This window comes from Sciurus carolinensis, chromosome 9 (assembly GCF_902686445.1).
Source record: "Sciurus carolinensis chromosome 9, mSciCar1.2, whole genome shotgun sequence".
Taxonomy (NCBI): Eukaryota; Metazoa; Chordata; class Mammalia; order Rodentia; family Sciuridae; genus Sciurus; species Sciurus carolinensis.
In genome coordinates, this window is record NC_062221.1 from 133,331,706 (window position 1) to 133,347,976 (window position 16,271).

Below are 16,271 nucleotides of genomic sequence, written 5' to 3' on the forward strand. Positions count from 1 at the left end.
GACAAATTAGAAACAAGGAGGGAGAGGGTGAGCTGGTGCTAGTTTTGTCCAGATAGCTCCATTCTTAGTTGATGAAACTGAACGCTAACAGAGAATGCCTGTGTTATGTAAACCTGGCCAATAAGGAAGACAGGAGCTCATGACTCAGGTTTGTGGGATGCTTCGCGGCAGTAAATGGTGACCCGTCCCTCACAGTTAAACACAAATGCCTTTCTGTCAGCAGATGCCGCTGCAGCTTCGGCAATGGTGTCCGCATCTGCCCCCTCGGTTTACAGTGTACAAGCCCTCTCCCTCCTGGCAGAGGTAAATACACACTGAGTGTGGTCCCTTGTGGAAATGCTTGCCATCCTGCATTACTGCAAAGGTGCATGTTCATTCTTGGGCACCAGTGAGTGTGGGCTGCACCCTCCCAAGTGAGCTCCAAAATCGGTGTGGACCTTGTTAGGCAGCTTTCCACTGCTATCACAAACTGCCTGAGAAAATCAGCTCGAAATGGGAGGTTTCTTTGGGCTCACAATTTCAGAGGTTTCAGACCACGCTTAGTTGGCTCTGTTGCTTTGGGGCCTGTAGTGAGGCAGAACACGTGGCAGAGAGGGTGTGGGGGAGCGAAACTGCTCTTCTCTTGGTGGCCAGGAATCACAAAGAGGAGGGCGTGGCCCCAATATTGTTTTCAAAGAATTGGTCCGGTGACCTAACTTCCTCCCGCTAAGCTCCACCTGTTAAAAGTCCCACCACCTCCCAGCAGTGCCCCAGGCTGGTGACCTGACTTTGCCACCTGAGCCTTGAGAGGACCTTCTACACCCAAATCCTGGCAGGCCTCGAGCTGCAGCCAGGACTTTGCTTCCTGGGTTAGGAGGGGGCGACAGTCCTGTTGCTTGCTTCAGAAGGCTTCCGTGGTCTTACAACCCTCTTCCAGGTTCTGGCTTCTCTCCTGGACATGGTTTATCGCAGCGACGAGAAAGAGAAGGCAGTGCCCCTGATCTCCCGCCTGCTCTACTACGTCTTCCCCTACTTGCGCAACCATAGGTGAGGCCGGCCTCTCCGTCCGCCCCGCCAATGCAGAAAAACATGTTTTGAGAAATGACTCAAGGGGCGTTCCTCGGGTAACCTCTGACCTTGCCCTCTGCCCTCCCCACCCCACGTAGCGCCTACAACGCGCCGAGCTTCCGGGCCAGCGCGCAGCTGCTCAGCTCCCTGAGCGGCTATGCCTACACGAAGCGCGCCTGGAAGAAGGAGGTGCTGGAGCTGTTCCTGGACCCCGCCTTCTTCCAGATGGACGCCTCCTGCGCCCAGTAAGCACCGCGCCCTGCCCCGCGTCCGGAGTGGAAGCAGACCCTCGGCCCCAGCTCAGGTCGTGGGACACGCCTGTCTCGGGCTCGCGTGTCAGCCGGCCTTCACCAGAAAGGCACTCAGAGTTCCTTAAGAGTTCTGATTTTCTGTCAGAAGAATGACGTCACCAAACGAAGAGCGCAGAGGTCGGGTGGGCTCGCCTGGAACGCACGGACCCGAGTTTGACCCCTAACACAACAGAGAGAGAGCACATTATTCCTAAAGAGCGGGCACGGGGTTCTAGGGACACTTGGTCCCGTGTTACTTTATCTTTTTTGTGTGTTTGTGGGTTTGAGATGGGGTGTTGCTGTGCTACCCAGGGTGACCGTGAACTCCTAGAGACAAGTGATCCTCCTGCCTGGGGCTCCAAGTAGCTGGGACCACAGGCATGTGCCACCGTGCCCGGATATGCTGCTCCATCATATCATGAAATGTTTGACCAGCATTGAGGTGCCAGAGCCCACTGGTGACCCAGGTGGTATCTCGACCCCATTTCTCAGCTCATGCACCCCAAGTTCATACTGAGATCGTGCAGTGGGCCAGGCACGGCATTGATAGTGGAGAGCCCGTGAGACACAGGTGCAAGGTGTGCTTCCCATGCCTTTTCCTTGGAAGTCAGGAAATCCACTCAGTAGCTCCCCTGGCTTGCTGAAGGGACGTTCTTAAAGACCGGAGGTGCGGGGAGAGAGAGCGCAGATGGGAGCAGACTCTTTTTGTTTGTTTGTTTGGCAGTACTAGGAATTGAACCCAGAGCCTTAGCTCCACCACTGAGCTATGTCCTTAGCCTTTTCATTTTTTATTTTGAGACGGTCTTACCGAGTTGCTTAGGACTTTGCTAAGTTGTTGAGGCTGGCCTCAAACTTGTGATCCTCCTTCCTTGACCTCCCAAGTTGCTGGGATAACACCACACCACACCCTTATTTTCTTTCTTTCTTTCTTTTTTTTTTTTTTTTTTTTAATTTTGAGACAGTTTTGTTAGGTTGCCTAGGTTGGGCATGAATATACAATCCCCCTGCCTCAGCCGCTCAAATAGCTGGGTGTACAGGTGTGTGCACCATCACACCTGCCTGGGACAGCCTTTTGTGTGGCCTAAATATTTGTTCTGCCACCAGAAGGCTGCTTAGAGCCTCCATCCCTGTGGATCCCAAGTTCCACAGATGCTAGGCATTGATATGAAATGCACAGTTTTCACATAGAACCCACACACATCTTCCTTGTACTTGAAGTCATGCCTAGGTGACTTCTAACACCTAACACAATGTCAATGCTATGTAAATAGTTGTTGTATTTTATTATTTAGGGAATAAGAACAAGGAAAAGTCTGCACGTGTCCAATACGTACACAATTTTTTTCCCGAATATTTTCAGTCTGTGGTTGGCTGAATCTGCAGATGGGATGTATGGGAGGGGCTGGCCATCAGCCTTTTGTTCTTCTGGGTACCCCAAACTAGCCCTTTGAAAGTAAGAACTGAGGTGGTGTCTATCTTACCACTGACCACTTTCCATTCCCAGCACTACAAGCATTGCCCTGTGTGGATGTATTAAGAGCCACCAGAGTGCCTTGCCAGGGTGAGTGACTTCATGGTCAGCTGAGACAGAGCATCAGTTCATTCCTGATGCTAGAGTTATAAAAGAAAAGGTTTTGAAAAAAAGAAAAGCTAAGCTTTTGTCCTTTCCTTATACAAAGGCTTACGTATTTGTGTGACAACCTCTTTGCAGAGAACAGTTTTTTTTTTAACAGATTTTATTAAAAGAGTAGATTGTTTTCTTAATGCTTATTATATTATCAAACATTGCAAATGTGATTAATTTTGCTTTTTTTAATATCCAGTTGGAAGTCCATTATTGACCATCTTCTGACTCATGAGAAAACCATGTTTAAGGACCTAATGAGTAAGTTCCGTCTTCCTTGCCACACTTGAAGGCCATGGCCAGCCTAACTGGCTTTTACCAGGCATTTCAGAACCCCACCCAAACCTTTGTCAGTGCTGAGCCTCAAACTGCTATGGTATTGGGGCCATGTGAATGGTCTTTCCTGTTTTCCTTCGGTGCTCACAATTGAACCCAGGGGTGCTCAACCACTGAGCCATACCCTACAGCCTTTTTATTTTTATTTTAGACAGGGTCTTGCTAAGTTGCCAACTAGCCTTGGACTGGGATTCCAGGTGTGTGCCACTGTGCTCGGCTTGATGCCCTTTTTTTTTTTTTGCGGTGCTGGGGATCAAACCCAGGGCCTTGGACTTGCAAGGCAAGCACTGTACCAACTGAGCTATCTCCCCAACCTGGCTCGATGCTTTTTTTAACAACTTTACGGTGGAAAAATACTGCTGAATGCAGCCAGGTTCACACTTGACATTTGTGTGGAAAGTAACTTGTTTTTCTTAACAGGAGTGCTTTTCTATACTTCAGATCCTCTTCTAATGCCCTGTCATTATTTATCATTAATGAAATGAGTTTTGTTTTGTTTTGTTTTGTTTTATTTTTTTGCAGTACTAGGGATCGAACTCAGGGCCTTGTGCTTTCGAGGCAAGCACTCTACCAGCTGAGCTATCTCCCCAGCCCCTGAAATGAGTATTTTTAATAATACATGTGAGAATAATAATCATACTCAATCAGGATCACGATTTTTCCACTGGGAAAGTTGGGAATTACACTGGACTGATTTTCCTGTCTCTTAACCTCTGCCCGTGGTTTTCTTACTAAGTGTAATTTATCTGCTATATGTTTGTTTCAGACATGCAGAGCAGTTCTTTAAAACTCTTCTCAAGTTTTGAGCAGAAAGCCATGCTGTTAAAGCGCCAGGCTTTTGCTGTCTTCAGTGGAGAACTTGATCAGTACCACCTTTACCTTCCATTGATACAAGGTAAGATGGCTGTGTTAGTCTTTTGTTGTTGTTGTTGTTGTTGTTGTTGTTGTTGTTACTAGAACAGAATACCTGAGACTGGGTAATTTATAATGAACAGAAATGTACTGACTCACAGCTCTGGAAGCTGGGAAATCCAGAATTGATAGGCTCACCTCTGATGGTGGTCTTCTTGCTTCATCTTATGTGCAAGGCAGAAGGACAGAGAGCAAGAGAGGGTCAAACTCCCCATTTTTTAATGGCACCAATAATCCCACCTGTGAGGGTGGAGCATCCATGTCCTAATTGCCTCCTAAAATCATTACATTGGCAATTAAGTTTCAGTGTGAGTTTTGGACAGGACAGACCTTCAGACCACAACCAATGGCCAGCTGTTCCACACCACTTTCCACAGAAAGACCCTTAAGTGACTAAGATGGGCAGCATCTTTTAAAGGGTCCTGCAGTCCGTTTTGGCACAAAGGTCAAGTGTCAGAATGAGTACTCTGCAGGCGTCTTGCTGAATTTCAGAAGCGCTGCTATGGCTGGGAACATAGCTCAGGGGTAAAGCATTGGCTTAGCATGCACAAGGCCCTGGGTTCAATCCAGCATCACAAACAAAACAAATATGTCCATAAATCTAAACTTTATTTTAAAAAGAATGACAGTATTCTATTCTTTATCATGTTAATTTTTTAAAATATTTTTTAGATGTCAATAGACCTTTATTTTATTCAATTATTTATATGTGGTGCTGAGACTCGAACCCAGCACCTCACATGTGCGCTCTACCACTGAGCCACAACCCCAGCCCTCATGTTAATTTTAATCAGGTAGATTTTTTTGAAGTCTGGCTGTCCAGTGTAGGAGCAGTACTGTCTCGGCACCATCTCCTGCTGGTCTTCCCATGGCACGATACGGCATGTTTATAAAGTCCCTCCATCAGCACTTTGAACAGTGGCCAGTAAAGAGGTGGATTTTTCAAGGTTTTGTTTTTTTTTTTAATTTTCTTCATATCTACTAAATTTTTGTCTGCATCAAGAATTAATTGTCACATATATTGTCCATGATTTTGAGGGCTCTTTTTTCCTTTTGTAAAACACTGAGGTGGTGTGTTAGTCAGCTTTTTATCGCCGTGACAGATACCTTACTTTTCGCTCAGGGTTTCAGAGGTTTCGGTCCACGGTTGGCTGACTCCATTGCTTTGGGCCAGGGGTGAGGCAGAGCATCATGGCAGAAGGGTGTGGTGGAGGAAAGCTGCTCACCTCACGGCAGCCAGGAAGCAGAGAGAGAGGAGATAAGCCCTTCCAGTGACCTCTTCCTCTACCTGCCCTACCGCCTGAGGCTTCCCTCCCTCCCAGTAGTCCCTGCGGCTCTAGTGAATTGATCCACTGATGGGGTCCAAGCCCTCAGGATCCAGTCTCGTCCCAAAAGCCCCACTGCTGAACCTTGCTGCATTGGGGACCATGCTTAAACACAGGAGCCCTTGGGGAACTTTCCAGACCCAAACCATAACAGGTGGCAAAGTGGATGTTCTATCTTTATTCACCCTCCTCCAAGATATGAAAGAATTCTCAAAGAGGAATATATCTTTCTTAAGACTCGTGGCCTAAACAGAGTCAAGTGAAAACAGTACAATGCTCCAAGGATTTCATTGCTGTCATTTCGTGTTATAAGGGCTAACATAATGAGCAATTCTGCAAATAAAATTACAAAATAAATTTCTTCTCTTTTGGTCAGGTACATGAAGATACAATTTACACGTAGTACATATCACCCCTTGGTTATACAGTTCTGTGAATTTTGATAAAAGTACATGCACGTAAACACCATCACAGTCAAGGTGTAGAACATTCCATCTCACCGTTCCCTCATCCTCTCCTCTTCTTTTTACAACACTGGGGATTGAAATCAGGGCTTCGTGAGTGCTAGCCAACTCACTGCCACTCACCTACACCCCCAGCCCTTTTTGCTTTATTTTGGGTCTCCCTAAGCTGCTCTGGCTGGCCTTGAACCTGCAGTCCTCCTGCCTCAGCCTCCCAGTTAGCTGGATTCCCAGGAGTGCACCACAGCACCCAACTCTTGTGCCCCTGAGAGTGAGCCTTTCCCCTTTGCCCTTTGTGCCACCAGTCTGCTTCCTGATGTCGTTCACATGTGGTCACACAGCATATAGCCTCGGAGTCTGGCTTCTTTTCCTTGGCATTATGTATTTGAAAGTGATCCACATCATTGCATTTATCAGTTTCTAATTTTTATTTATTTATTTATTTATTTATTTATTATCAGGACTTGAACTCAGGGCACTCGACCACTGAGCCACATCCCCAGCCCTATTTTGTATTTTATTCAGAGACGGTCTCACTGAATTGCTGAGTGTCTCACTAAGTTGCTGAGGCTGGCTTTGAATTCACGATCCTCCAGCCTCAGCCTCCCCAGCCACTGGGATTACAGACATGCACCCCAGAACCCAGCTTAATTTTCATTTCTAATCCATTTTATTCTGTAGTTTATTTACCCCCTCCCCAATGGAAGGGCATTTGGGTCATTTTCAGGTAGAATTATGATTTAAGTCTTTTGCTAGGATCTTTAAAATACTTTTGCTTATAAACATCTGTCAGCCCAAGGCATGTGCTCTTCCTGACGTGACTCTTTTCTTTTGGAACTAGGGACTGAACTCAGGGGTGCTCAACCACTGAGCCCTATTCCCCAGTCTTTTTTTTTATTTTGAGACAGGGTCTTATCAAATTGTTTAGGGCCTCACTAAGCTGCTGAGGCTGACCTTTTACTTGGAATTCTCCTGGCCTCAGCCTCCTGAGTTGCTGAGATCACAGGTGTGCACCACTGTGCTCAGCAGTGTGACTCTTTTTTTTTAATGTTTTATTTATTTATTTATTTTTTATTTTTACAGACTGCATTTTGATTCATTGCACACAAATGGGGTACAACTTTTTGTTTCTATGGTTATACCCAATGAAGATTCACACCATTTGTACATAGGGTAATAGTGTCTGAGGAAGCAGATGATACAGCTCAGTTTGTAGAGTGCTTCGAATCCCCAGCTCCTCGGACACAAGAAAAAAAAAAAAAACCCTCTTCTGAGTGTGTCTGAGGAATATGACTCTTAATGTTAGTACCAATCATCAACCTATTTCACACTTTTCTAACTATTAGAAAGGTCTTAATTGTTTTAGTCAAAACATCAGCTTTTATAACTATTAATTATAATAATTTATATCTGCAGTAATAAACCTTTGTACTTTATACTTCAGCTGGCATGCCTTCAACAGGTAATGCTCATAAGACCTTTACCTCGTAATGTCTTGAACACTTAAGTTACATGAAGGCAAATATTCGAAATCGACAAATGCAAGTGGCACACCTTACTTGAATTAGCAAGAGGCTGATCTGCTCAGAGGGAGCCCAGGAATGCCAATGAGGGCTGGCAGCCCTCCCCTGACTTTGGCTGGATGCAGGTCAAGACTGAATGTTGTCACATCCCTACAAATATGGAAGGGTAAAAAGAACCATGGGCGTCAGGTTTCCCACAGTTGACGTGCAGCCTCTGGGTGTGCTTTACGAACTGGCCAGGGGACAGTGGTCTCAAGGGAGCAGTGAGTCTCCTTTCTCAGTAGACGAGAGAGTTGGGCACTACGTTGTCTTCCAGTGGGTGCTTTCTCGGTCTGAGAGCAAGCACCTGCTCCTCGCCTCTCCCCCGTCTTGTGTAAGAGCGGGGTAAGGCCCCGCGGGCTGCAGACACCGCCGGGTGCACCGAAGCTGGACTGAAAACGCAGTCAAGCATGGTGTGCAGAATGTGGCCAGCCATACATTCTGAGAGATCACTTCACTGAGGGAAGGAGAATCGGGGGCTGCGCACTGCCATGTATGTTTTATATCACAGTTACCATGATCACGAATAACACTAAAAATATGAATGTTAGCATAGTAACACTAAAACATGATTGTAATATAACAGTACACTTGTGTATTTGTTTATTGCTGCTAAGATTCGGACATGGGGCCTCACACAGGTTAGGCAGGTGCTCTACCACTGAGCACCAGCCCCAAACCACAGATACACTGATTTACAATATCTGTTCATATGTAATAAGTCAGCATGTTGCTGACTTAAATAGAAGGTGGTTTGGGGGGGGAGGAATTTCTAAAATTCTTTTTTCTTTCTTTCTTTCTTTTTTTTTTGTTGCCAATGCTAGAATGGAAGCCAGGGCCATTCACATACTAGGCAAGCACTCTACCTACATTGCTAGAAATAGTACTTGCTTAAAATGATACACATTTACCCCGTTTTCATTTTTGATTAGCTATTTAAAAGCACTTTCCTGGGCTGGGGATATGGCTCAGTTGGTAGAGTGCCTGCCTCGCAAGCACAAGGCCCTGGGTTCAATCCCCAGCACCGCAAAGAAAAAAAAAAAAAGCACTTTCCTATTTATTGTCCTTGTCCCCAGCACTGTGCCTGGGTAGTCCTAGCCATGTGAGGGCTTGGGGTGCATTCACAGCAATCTCTGACCCAGTGTTAGGACGCTTCACTAACCTCAAGATGCTCCATGGAACAGTGAGGCCGTGCCTGCCTCTAAGGAGCAGCGGCTCCAGAAGCTGCACTTCATAGTGGATAGCTTAACCTGACCAAAAACGGCAGGATGGCGAATGTCTAACACTTCCCTGTAGGATGTCCTCTGGAGTTCTTCCCCTGATTTATAGCATCGTCAGACAACAGTGAGCGAGACTGATGTGCATGGATGGGGAGCTGAGCACCCATCTTGGCTTAGAGTGACATCAGTCTTACACTGAAGGGGAGAAATGGGGAAACATAATAAAATGCACAAAGCCACGGTTACGTAGGATGCACAAGACCTGGGCCCAGACGCACAGCATGAGGACTGTAGTTAATAATAGCGCGTTACATCCTGGCAGTTAACAGGAGAAGAAACACGAGATAGAGATATTAGAGGGCCTTACAACAAAAATGAAAAGTAGTGATAGGAGGTGGCTCGGCTGTCCGTTTGCTGGACTGCAGTAATCACCGTGTGTCCTGGTGGGAGCCTGGGAATACCACATACACCTCAAATACACACAGGTCTTTTATTTCACACTGATTATAAAAGAAGCTATAATAAACCCAAAGCAGTGTTTGAAAGGGATCATTATGCTGCTTTCCACAATGAAGTGAGGGCCAGCCTAGCACCACCGCAGAGGGATCAGGACCATCTGGGGAAAGGGCCTCTTTCCTCCCTCTGGATGAGCACGGCTCATCACCGTCTGCTGCTGCGTCTGCCCCCTTCACGTCCACCTTGTCCCATGCCATCCATTTGCATGACAGCGGGTTCACGTATTTTGTTGTATTTTGCTTCCTGTTTCAATTGGAATAAGACTAGGAGATACTAGCTCCCTCTTGTCTGGAACCAGAAGTGCAAACTTCTTTTTAAAAACACCGACTTGCCAGCTGCAGTGGTAATCCCAGGTGCCCAGGAGGCTGAGGCAGGAAGATCCCAAGGTTGAAGCCAACCTGGGCAACTTTAGCAAGTCCCTGTCTCAGAATGTTTAAAGTGGGGTGTGCAAGGGGTGCGACTCAGTGGTAGAGTACTTGGGCAGCATGTAGGAGACCCTGGGATTGACCCCCAACACAGCCAAATAAATAAGTAAATAAAACCAACTTGTGAAGAATCTGAGCTATGCATTTCTTTCCTTGGGTCAGACTACTTTAATCAGACATTATTACCCCATGTACATATACGACTATATGAACAGTGGTATTCTACATCTGTACGACCAGAAGAATGAGAACTTATACTCTATTATATATGATGTATGGAAGTGCATTCTACTGTCATGTATAACTAATTAAAACAAACAGTTAAAAAAAAAAAAAAAACGGACTGGGGAGATAGCTCAGTTGGTAGAGTGCTTGCCTTGCAAGCACAAGGCCATGGGTTCAATCCCCAGCACCGGAAAAAAAAAAAAAAAAAAAAAAAAAAAACAAATTAGCTCAAATAGAGAAGACTGTTGCTGATGTTCTACAGCAAATCTTAGCTAGCATGCCCATCACTGAGCATTTGCTCTAGCTGTGTGTTACACTCCTAAGAAACATTTAAAAATCTCATTCTGTAGTTATTTCAGCAGGAAGAGTGGTAAAAGCTGGAGAATTTGACTTGCAGTGTTTTCCCCCTGAGGAATTAGTGTATATCATGGTCACCAAATCCAAATTTTACTGGATAAATCTATTTTATTCACTTCCTTCACTTCCCATCCACCATCCCCAAGTTATACCATCTGCCAGGCAATCTGTACGGTCATCTACATCACTCAGCCAAGGCTGCCTGTTTCCACGTCTCATAGTCCTCATGCTTAGAAAAAGATGTAACCGGTTTGGTGACAGACACCTGTAATCGCAGTAGCTCAGGAGGCTGAGGCAGGATGATTGCAAGTTTGAGGCCAGCCTCAGCAACTTAGGGAACTCCTAAGCAACTTAGCAAGACCCTGTGGCAAAATGAAACAGAACAAGGGCTGGGCATGTGGCTCAGTGGTTCAGTGCCCCGGGTTCAGTCCCTGGTGCCAAAAGAAAAAGAAAGATGTCGGTGCCACAGAACATCCAGTGGACTTGAGGAGGCAGAGGCCGTTCTTCCTCTCAGCTGTGGCGGGAGGGTGACAGTCACCTGACCGGCCTCCTTCAGCCAGGGCCAGGGGCTGCTGCACTTCCAGAGGAAGGGACTGGAGGCAGCTCCCTGCACAGAAATGTCCTCCCCACGCTGCCATCAAAATGTCAAAGCAGTTACAGTTGTGTTTTCTTCTTTGGCTAATGAGAAACCCCAAGCTGCACCTTTGCGTGACATCTTTAAAATCTTCTTTCCGTAGAGCGCCTGACAGACAATCTCAGAGTCGGACAGACATCCACAGTTGCTGCTCAGATGTTTCTTTTTTTCAGAGTTTTGCTGCTAAGGATATCTCCTCAACACCTCACCTCACTGTGGCCAATAATGGTCTCTGAACTGGTGAGTGCGCCTGTCCTTCCCCTGAGAGCAGGCCGAGCCTTGCCAGAGGCTTTTCCAATCACGTGCTACGCTACTCCACGTGCAATCTAGTTTTATCTAAAGTTGCTCTTAATCAGATTGGTAGCACATAGTCAGCTCCTTGTTAAATAGAGAATATTTTATCCCAATTTGATCTCTCTCCCATCAGTTATTCCAACTAATTTGTACCATTTAATATTTACTAGTTTTTTTCCCCACCTGGCGGACAGGGGCTGGAACCCAGGGACTTGCCATCTGCCTGGCCAGCACTTACTCTGAGCTGTGTCCCCAGCCCTGCTGGTTCTTACAGACATGTTGAGTAGATTTCCTCTCCTTCTGATATTAACTCAAATGCACATTTTCTCTTTAAGATTCAGACATTCATCCAACTTGAAGAAGACCTGAGAGAGGAAGACGAATCACTGAGGTAAGTGGGAGCAGGTGTGCCCACGTGGCAGGGCTAAGGGAAGTCGCTCGTGTGACAGAGGGTTGTCTGATGCCAAGCACCGTCTTCTCAGAGGATTAGGAAGCGACCTGCTCTTCTGGAAACTTCACCCTACGAACTCTTTATAAACAAATGGACTCTAATAGATGTGAAGGGATTTGTAACAAAAATGTCTTTGCTAATTCATAGAAACGGCAACAAAATAAACAGAACAAAAGTTTCAGTGACGGACGGAAGCGGGCCCTCGGTGGGGGAGATGGCCCCCAGTGACCTCGTCTTGTACTTATCCGCGTGCAAGTTCTTGGACACCGCGCTGTCCTTCCCACCTGACAAGATGCCGCTGTTTCAGATGTGAGTCGGGGCCGCGCACACCCTTCTGCAGGGGCCTTTCTGCCCTTTTAGCACTTGCACTTATTCTCTGCCCTGCAGTAGCAAGAAGGCACAGTGTGAGCTTCCAGTGGCCCAGAGCCCGCGGGGAGCCCGGGCCAGGTCATGCACAGCACCCAGCGTTCCTTGGCTGGCTACAGTGCTGTTTATGTGTCTCTGTGCGGTGTGTGCCCGTGCGTGTTGTGTGTTCACTGGATGCTTCTAAAATGGGTCGCCCACTGGTGGTCCTCACTGCCCCGTGTAGATTTTGTTGTCTGTAGGTACATTCAAATGCCTTTATCCTGAACGTGCCACGTTCACTTTGCCCCCCCGGCACACAATTCCTGTAGGCTTAGACCCCTCTGGGGTTTGATTTCATGCTTGGCCCTAGAGGCTACTGTACAAAAGGAGCAGTCCTGCAGAAATGCTGTGGTTAAAACATTTGTGGGTTCTCGTGAGTGCATTTTACTAAGTGAAAGAAGCCAAACTGAAAAGGCCACACACTGTATCCTTCCAATTTGCATGACATTCTGGAAAAGACAAGGCTATAGAGACATAGTACAAAGAGCGATGGCACCAGGCACGGTGGCGCACACCTGTAATCCCCGCATCTTGCAAGGCAGAAGCAGGAGGATGCCAAGTTTAAAGCCAGCCTGAGTCATGTATAACTAATTAGAACAAATTTAAAAATAAGAAAAAAAGAAAAAAGCAAGCCTCAGCCTCAGCAACTTAGCAAAGCCCTAAGCAACTCAGTGAGACCTTGTCTCTAGATAAAATTAAAAAAGGACTGGGGATGTGGCTCAGTGGTTACGTGCCCTGGGTTCAATCTCTGTTACAAAAAATAAGGGCAGTGACTGCTAGGGATTGATTGAAGGAGGGGAGGTGGGTGCAGGAGCCTGAGGGCATTGAAACTACTCTACAGACTGCTGAGATACATGCCAGTACACATTTGTCAAAACCCGTGAAGTGTACAGTACCAAGAGTGAATGAACCTTAAGATGCTGAGTGAGAGTGGTGTGTCACTGCAGTCACAGATCATAACACACTCCACTGTGGCTTGAGATGTCAGTCCTGGAGAGGCTGAGTATGTGTGGAGACAAGGGATACATGGCAACGCTGTAGTTTCTCAACTTAACTCTTTACTCCAAGAAAGTAGACCTACTTAATAAAAGGAAAAAAAACTGGGTTCAGATCCACACATATGTTCCCAGTAGTAGTATTTGTAACAGCCCAAAAGTGGAGACAACTCTTACCCAAGTTGTTGTGGTGCATTTAAAATAAATCACCAGGTCAGTTTTGAAGCATGGCATGGAACTTTATTCACCAGTGGGCCAAGGGCAGTGACCAAGTCGACTCTGCACCCTTTGACCCCCACCACAAGTTAGAGAACACTTTTTATAGCCCAGAACCACAAGTGAAGTATGTGAAAAACCATAGTAATAGTAACACAGGAAGTGGGTCAGAATGACCCAATTCAGGGTACATTGCCCAAGAAAAATGGAAACTAAAAAGAAAACGTCTTACAGAAAGCATTTCTTAATAATACATTGTATAAATATAAAAGAAACATTCTTCAGCCACTATGCATTGCTGAGCAGGGTGTGCTAAGCAAGATGTGGGTTACAGAGGTGGGGTTTTCACATGGGAAAGCATTTCTTGTATGAAAGGGAGTCCCAGGGTAAAATGGGGTTTGGCTGGCAAGGCACATGTAGTTTGGCCTACAACAAGATGACACCTAAATAAATAGCACGTGATATCAACATACAGTGAACTGTCATCCAACAGCACAAAGGGATGAGGTCCTGAGACACGCTACACATGAAGGGACCTTGAAAACGTAGGTGATAGTCACTAAGGAACACTTAAATGATCCCATTCACATGGAATCTCCGGAATAAGGGAAGCAGGGGCAGCAGGTAGAGAGTGAGCTGCCTCGGCCAGGCTCAGGAGGTCCAGGGAGAGGGCTGAGGGAGCAGGGCTTCTTTGGGGGTAGTAAACACTCTGAGGTTTATTGTGTTGATAAAGGTACGATACTATTAAATAAGAGCCATCGAGTTGTATATTAAATGGGCGAGGCGGATGCAGAATGTCTTAATAAAATTTTTAGAATTTTACGCGGGCTCTGATCTGGCATGCCTGACCCTTGGTTTTTCCCTCCAGTTATAGGTGGGCATTTGTTCCAGAGGTGGACACAGAGGGCCCTGCCTTCCCGCTGGATCTAGAGGAGGATCACCAGGAATGCAAACCCCACACTGTTCGGATTCTAGAGCTTCTGAGATTGAAATATGGGGTAAAGATTTTCTTCTTAAAAATTACATTATGTCAGGCACAGTGGTGCACACCCTGTAACTGCAGTGGCTCAGGAAGTGAGGCCAGAGGATCACAGTGGAGGTTCAGAGCCAGCCTCAGCAACTTAGAGAGACCCTGTCTCAAAATAGAAATAAAAGGGACTAGAGATGTGGCTCGGTGGTAAAGTGTCTCGGACTAAATCCCTGGTACAAAAAAAATAATAATAATGATTTTTTGGTAAATGGGAGAAAGGCTAAGCAGTGAGAAAGTACCGCCTATGTCACTTGATTTTAATGATCTGGAAGTTTTTCAAAATACAAGTTTTGACACTCGAGGTGACTATAAATTCCATCTTGTTTTCTTACCTGCCCTCCCATTGGCTAAGGCATCTCTCCGAGTGGCACAGTCACATGGAAGTCACCTTCCCCAGTTACTTGCTCTAGAGGCCCTAGAGTCCAGGAGGAGGGAGAGCCCACTGCAGGAATGGAAGGCCTCAGCTTGGGTGGGACTCGGGGTAAAACCCTGATGGAAAAGGTTAATCAAAGACCTGCAGTTGGAGTCCCCGCCCCTGACACTGAGTTGGCCATGAGTTTTCTTAGGTCTTACTGCATGCAGGTGCTTCATGGGCATCTCCCGAGTAAAGCCATATCACGTTCCTGGTCTTGGTTTTGCAGGAAGTCAGCGACTCGGATGAGCTCGCCATGAAGAGTGAATTTCCTCTTCTGCGCCAGCACTCCGTCGCCAGCATTCGGCAGCTGATGCCATTCTTCACAACTCTGAACTGTGCTTTCAAAACCCAGAGTCAGCTGCCTGCAGATGCCCCCGGAGCTCCACTCCTACAGCTTCCTGTCACCGAGAGCCCAAGGGTCTTGAGACAACTGGAAGAATGTGTGGAATATGATTTTTTGGAACACCCAGAATGTTAACCTTAAAAGAGAGGATTCGTTCAGTTCATTAACTGATACTTTAATGAAAACCAGGAAACAGTCTAAACAAAAAAGGAGCCAGGATGTAGTTTCAAGCAACTGTATTTCAATTCCAAAGTTAATTTCAGATAATTTTCTGTTCAGCAACAAAACACACCTCCCTAAATGCCTTGTAATATATTTGGATCTCATTCTGTGTTTCTTCCTTGATTTATGTAATGGAAATAAAATTAATATATCATCTAATAGCAGTGCACAATTTATAATATGAAGTAAAATATGAAGAGAATGAAGAAGGAAGTCGTTTTGTTGAAGCAGTTGAATGAGTCTCAGTATATTTCTCTAAAAGTTTAAACCTATTAAAAGAATGTTATATTTAGTATTTCACACAAATGTCCTTTAAAACATTTATTTGATACTGCATTTTAAAACGAAAATATATTGCTTTCTGATAATAATAATTGCCCTGTTACCTATTCAGCAGAGGTGAGCACTTGACTATATCTTAGTAATAGCCAGTGTGGCAGTACACGCTTGCTATCCCAGTGACTTAAGAGACTGAGACAGGAGGATCACAAACTTGAGGCCAGCCTCAGCTACTTTGAGACACTCTTTCAAAATAAAAAGGACTGGGGTTGTAACTCAGTGGTAGAGCACCCGTGGGTTCAATCCCCAGTACCAAATATAAATACATACGTATATATGTGTGTGTGTGTGTGTGTGTGTGTGTACATACATGAATACATATACACCAACATATTTGGCTCTTGTCCACAAAAATCACTGCATGAGAATCACGTAGTTTTAAAATTCTGACAACTATGACCTGAGTTATGTATCTCAGTGTACCTTCCAAGCACACTCTGTGATATAAGTCAATCAGCACTCGCTCTTTGGCCATTTCCCTTTACGGTCTCCACTCTGGGATGTCTTTACCACTTTGCAGACATTGCTGTACATTCAAAGAATCCTCCTGACTTGGCAGCTTCTGACCCCACGCTCTCCCAAGCCTCTGTCTTTTGCCAGCTTCCCTGCTTCACATGCTGGCTTGGA

General features: G+C 45.9%; 1 protein-coding gene across 4 annotated transcripts in view; it reads left to right on the plus strand.

The window, feature by feature from the left end:
- The window catches only part of Dop1b (DOP1 leucine zipper like protein B), a 112,803-nt gene extending 97,241 nt beyond the window's left edge, over positions 1–15,562 (plus strand). For 2 of the 4 annotated variants that reach the window (XM_047563824.1, XM_047563826.1), the window contains 10 exons: positions 221–303; positions 917–1,026; positions 1,146–1,292; positions 3,161–3,222; positions 4,064–4,192; positions 11,038–11,174; positions 11,564–11,619; positions 11,827–11,988; positions 14,164–14,293; positions 14,967–15,562. In XM_047563824.1, coding sequence (XP_047419780.1) covers positions 221–303; positions 917–1,026; positions 1,146–1,292; positions 3,161–3,222; positions 4,064–4,192; positions 11,038–11,174; positions 11,564–11,619; positions 11,827–11,988; positions 14,164–14,293; positions 14,967–15,218 — 1,268 coding nt within the window. In that variant the 3' untranslated portion in view covers positions 15,219–15,562. Of the gene's footprint in view, positions 1–220; positions 304–916; positions 1,027–1,145; positions 1,293–3,160; positions 3,223–4,063; positions 4,193–11,037; positions 11,175–11,563; positions 11,620–11,826; positions 11,989–14,163; positions 14,294–14,966 lie in introns of those variants that run through there. The other 2 variants (XM_047563825.1, XR_007110173.1) reach the window with 2 other exon arrangements.
- Positions 15,563–16,271: the final 709 nt, after the last annotated feature.